Here is a 5,486-nt window from a genome sequence, read left to right as displayed (position 1 = left end):
CTTTTTTTTTTTTTTTTTTTGGTACGCGGGCCTCTCACTGTTGTGGCCTCTCCCGTTGCAGAGCACAGGCTCCGGCCACGCAGGCCCAGCGGCCATGGCTCACGGGCCCGGCCTCTCCGCGGCATGTGGGATCTTCCCGGACCGGGGCACGAACCCGTGTCCCCTGCATCGGCAGGCGGACTCTCAACCACTGCACCACCAGGGAAGCCTGCTTTTTCTTTTTTTTCCTAAAAGATATATTTTTTTTTGATGTGGACCATTTTTAAAGTCTTTACTGAATATGTTACAGTACTGCTTCCGTTGTATGTTTTGGTCCTTTGGCCGCGAAGCATGTGGGCTCCTAGCTCCCTGACCAGGGATTGAACCTGGACTCCCCACATTGGAGGGAGAAGTCTTAAGCACGGGACCGCCAGGGAAGTCCCATTATTGCCAGATTCTTTTCCAAAGTGTTTGCATGGACTTACACATCTAAGATATGATTTCTCATTACCCCACAGACTTCTCAACAGTTGGTATTTACAGTGTTTGGCGGTGTCCCTACTTATTGACCCAACAGTCTTCTGGGAATTTCTTCTAAAGAGTTAGCATAAACACACAGTGACGTACACAGTTATTTATTGAAGCATTGTTTATCAAAGCATGGATTAGAAGAAACCTAAATTTCTTTAGTAGAGGACCAGTTAAATAATTTTGGGTCTATTCCTATAATTAAATTAGTGTGTAGCCATTAAAAACATGTAGACTATTTCCATGTCCTGATAAGGAAAGATCGCTAAAGTATATTGTTAAGTTCAAAAAAGCAAGGCATGGTAGCGTGAATATAGTGTGATACCTTTTATTTTAAAAAAGAGGGAGAAAAATAAGACTTGTTCATATGGATGTGTAATTGCCCCAAAGTGATAACCTAGGAAGTAGGTGGGAATGGGGTGACTAGAACGCCAGGGTGAGGATGTACATCTTTTTGTATTATTTTATTTTTAGAACCATGTGAATTTATTAACTAATCAAAAAGTTAAATTTGAGAAAATGCCAGTTGAATTGGTGTGAAATAGATCTCAGTGTGGTTTTCTTTCCATTGCCCTGTTGTCATTTATAGCGGTTGCAAATATCTCCTCTTAGGAGATATTTATGTACTGTGCCTAGAGTATCTTTTAACCCTCAGAAGTTTTGAGTTGTCAGTGTTTCCTATTCTGTTTCATGGTTTTAGCATATTGTTTAAGAAAAAATCCTGGTCTATTCGCTAACCTTTGTCCCAATTTACACTGTATAATGTCCAGAGTTACATTTTCACTAATTATGATTCTTATAACTTTATAGTGAATCTTGATAGTCTACAAGTCAGGTCCTTCCACATCCTTCTTCTGGATATATTGAATGTACAGATTATTTGGGATAGAATGGCCACTTTCATGATACTGAATTTTCTTGGTAATTACTCTTAAATCTAACAATCATAATCTTACACTGTGAGTGGACATTTGGGTCCTTTTTGTCTCAATCATTATGAAGTATCTGGCTAATGTAATAGTTTGTTCCCATGCTAAAGCCAATCTTTGCAGTGAATATTTAGCCTTGAAAGGAAAGGCAGGAAAAGCCAAGTTTAGTAAAGAAAATTGGATATCCTTTAAAAATTTTAAAAAAATATGACACACCCTTGGGTGAGGAAGAAAATGAGGCTAAGGCACATCTTGTGGAATAATATTTTCTTGAAAACACAGGTTCTTGTTATTTTTGATGAGGTTTCCTTCTAGACTTAGCACCACAAACATGACTCACATTTAGTCACTTAAGTCCTACCGTATAGAGACTGCAAAACATGAGTTACTCAGCACTTTTTTTCCAAAAGTAATATACAGCAAACCCAAACTAACAATCAACAAACCGTGTTGAAACAGAAAAGGTGAAAACCTAGGGGATTTTCTGATTTTACAAATATCATTGAAATAGGGAGAAAGATGATGAACCCTCATTTGTTACCAGTTAAAAAAATATAATAAAAGTTGGTTCTATCAAAATATTTCTGACTGTTAGTCCGTCGGGAAGATTATGTCATCATCCGTTACTTTTGCTTTTAACCTCATGGTTGAGAAAAACCTCTACTTTTCCCTCCCTTCTTTTATAAGAGTTATTTCTTTCTTTTCACAAGTTATTTGATGTAAGTGGGGCTAGTGATGCCATCTGATGGAGAAGAAGCTTTTGTCCTTAGTGGAAATAACACCATACACATAGTGCACAGAGACTTAGGTTCCAGAACCGGCGCTGCCCTTTTCTCTCCATGTGGTCTTGGGCAGGCTAATTATTACTATCATCATCACCTCTATCGGCATTGCTATTATCCCTGTTTATAAGACCCTTGCTTCTGGTAATCTAACTCTCTAAGCTTAGATTTCCTTTCTGTACCTGACTCTTAAAATTGTCTTTCTTTAAGTAAAATAATTGGCATTCATTACTAGGTTAAAATTTTAATCTGTTTCTCTTGGAATAACATTGAAAGTATAACCCAAACCAGTAATTTTAAAAAATCTTGTTTATTTCAGTTCTCTACAGCTATAGTTTATGTATTATGTATTATTTCATTTTATGTATATATAAATCATTTCATGCTGCTCATATCCCTTTTCTTCTCCCCATTACATCATAAATTCCTTGAAATAAACTTTAGGTCTTGAATGTTGAAGAAGACCATTGTCTTTATAGACATATCTCAGTTCCTGACGGCTGACCCTTGCCCTAATGTGCTCAGCTGAGTGACGGGTCCTCAACAGATACAGAGCCTTGGCTGGCCCTCAGATGGATACTGTGCTGCAGTGGTACATACATGTATTGGGAGGTTGTAACCAGGGCAACAAAGATCAAAGATTCCTGGGAATGTGAACTCCTTGAGACCAGTACATCTTTTGTATTCATCACTGCTCTAGCACCTAACCTAATGCCTGACACATAATAAGTATTCAGTAAAAATTTGTTGATAGACACCAGTATTCTATGATCATCACACTTCTAAGAAACTAGAACTTAATGATTCCAGCCGCTAAAAAGAAAGGATGATTATGGAACATGATAGAGGTGCTAATTGTCACCACAATGGCAATTGTATTACGGTGTACAAATGTATCAAATTATATTTGTCTTTGTCTGACTTACTTCACTCAGTATGACAATCTCTAGGTCCATCCATGTTGCTGCAAATGGCACTATTTCATTCTTTCTTATGGCTGAGTAATACTCTATTTTATGTATATATATACACACACACATATATATATCTCACACCTTCTTTATCCATTCATCTGTTGATGGACACTTAGGTTACTTCTGTGTCTTAGCTATTGTAAGTACACATATATCCTTAATTACTTTTTAATCTCCATATTCTATGTGGTCTGAAAATATATTCGCTTTCAAAAGCAACTCAAAAAAAAAAAGAAAGATGGGGAAGGCCATGCTCCTGAAAGAAAAGAAGTTCTTGCAAAGTTGAATTCAGTTGTCCTGAGGTCTTGTCATTGTTGGGAAGAGGTAGGTGAACCCACCTCAGAGACAGGGTACCCCTGGGAGAGCCCCGAGGGGTGAGGAGCTAGGCTGGCCTCTCCAGCCCAGACAGAATGCATTTGGGAAAATTTGATTCTGGCTTTGACTTGGCTTGATTTGGCTTTATTCTCCCCTTTTCTTTTTTTGCAGTGAAATATGAGGAGTTATACTGCTTTTCATTCAACCCCAAGCTGGATAGAGAAGAAAGGGAACAAGGCTGGATGCTGATCGATCTCAGGGAAGAATACAAGCGAATGGGCCTCCCTAATAATTACTGGCAGCTCAGCGATGTGAATAGAGATTACAGAGTGAGTGGAGGCATTTGGTGAAATGCAGATACTTAATCCAAATGAAACCATGATTTCACATAGTTTAGCATGACTTCTGTTTGATCTCCTTCAATTTTGGTAGCTCTTTGTGGGTACACGTGTGTGGATTCCCAAGTCTCCCTTGGTTATTGCTGGCTCCGTTTCCTACTTGCACCTAGAATCAGAAAGTTTGAACAAGGTCACCCCAGAGAACATCGCCTCTAACGGATGAGGGAGTGGAAACCCGGAGAGGCCCAGCGGTGGGCCTCAGGGCCAGCACCTCCCTTCTCCCAGCCAGTCTTTTTATAGCTCAGTGAGTGATGGCTGGGGAGTCACAGAGGCTCTGCTGGCAGCTTGGCATGAGCTCCTTTCTGTGCTCACTGAACTCTTGATTGGTACACAAGGTCACCAAGAGCCTTCCCTAGGGAAATGAGGAGAAATATGTCTGCACTTACAGAAGGGAATGGGCGACGCAGGGAAGCAGGAGGGGCAGAGCCGATTCCATATTCTCCCTGAGGCTGGGCTTACAAATCAGTGTCGCTTTCCCTGTTAATTTTTAAGGTGTTTTCAGTAATAAAAGTACATAAGAACATTGCAGAGAATTTACAAAAGAGAAAAGAGCCGGCATCCCCATTGCCCTAACATTCTTCTAGAAGGTTTTAAACTTTCTCTTAATTTTTTTCTCATCTGCATAGTCCAATAACTTTTTTCTTACATGAGTAATGCATTTCATTGTTTATAATTGGAAAACGTCAGGGCAGAGGAGCCGTTCAAATATATACAATGAAAGTGGAATCATACTTGCATATGCCTTGTGTTTTGCTTTTCTTCACATAGCAAATTGTGAGAGTTATCCTGTCGATAAATATATTTTATATCATTTTAAAACATTATATAATGTGACATAGTATGGCTATATCATATTCTATCTTTCTAATCTCTAATTTTTAGACATTTAGATTATTATTATTTTTCACTATTTTAAATAACATAGTGAGAACATTCTGGTAACTGTACCTTTGCCCATGTTAAAAGTCTTTTTTTTAAAGACAGATTCCTAAAGGTGGAATTTGTATGTCAAAAGGTTTACTCAAATTTTTGTACATATTATCAAAAAGAACTGCAGAAAGATTGTACCAGTTTATATAAATTCTCAACAGTTGTGTAGGAGAATGCTTGAGTCTTTGTACCTTCACCATTAAAGAGTTTATTTCTTAAAAATCTTTCGACAGCTTCGTAGTGGGATGAGTGATTTCTCAATTTAATCTTCACGCCTTCATCTCTTGAATTGTAGTTTCATACATGCCGACCATTTATATCTTGTCCACTCTTAATTGACCATTTCTGGCTACATATTTTGAATCCTGATTACTTTCTTCACCTTACCCTATGGATTTTCTATATTGTGACAGTATTCATATCAGTAATTAAATGACTGTGTAACAGTCCATCAAATGAATGTACCATAATATACTTAAATATTTCCCTATTATTAGACATTTAGATTACTCATAATTTTTGCCATATGAGTAGTTCTGGGAGTAATATCTTTGTTCATATGATTTTCCCCATATTTTAAATTATTTTCTAAGGATAAATACCCAGGACCAATTACAAAGCATAAGAGGCTTAAATCTTTTTTTTTTTTTT

The 5,486-nt window shown here is 37.8% G+C and overlaps 1 protein-coding gene across 6 annotated transcripts in view; it reads left to right on the top strand.

The window, feature by feature from the left end:
- MTMR7 (myotubularin related protein 7) overlaps positions 1-5,486 on the top strand; it is a 109,463-nt gene that overhangs the window by 53,630 nt on the left and 50,347 nt on the right. For 4 of the 6 annotated variants that reach the window (XM_028481158.2, XM_028481157.2, XM_028481159.2 and 1 more), the window contains exon 1: positions 3,659-3,836. The exons of 1 other annotated variant lie outside the window; for it this stretch is intronic. In XM_028481158.2, coding sequence (XP_028336959.1) covers positions 3,750-3,836 — 87 coding nt within the window. In that variant the 5' untranslated portion in view covers positions 3,659-3,749. Of the gene's footprint in view, positions 1-3,658; positions 3,837-5,486 lie in introns of those variants that run through there. One more of the 6 variants, XM_028481160.2, reaches the window with a different exon arrangement.

Source organism: Physeter macrocephalus, chromosome 20 (assembly GCF_002837175.3).
Source record: "Physeter macrocephalus isolate SW-GA chromosome 20, ASM283717v5, whole genome shotgun sequence".
Classification (NCBI taxonomy): domain Eukaryota; kingdom Metazoa; phylum Chordata; class Mammalia; order Artiodactyla; family Physeteridae; genus Physeter; species Physeter macrocephalus.
The sequence above is the reverse complement of the archived record's forward strand: the minus strand, read 5'-3'. Positions and strand labels throughout refer to the sequence as shown.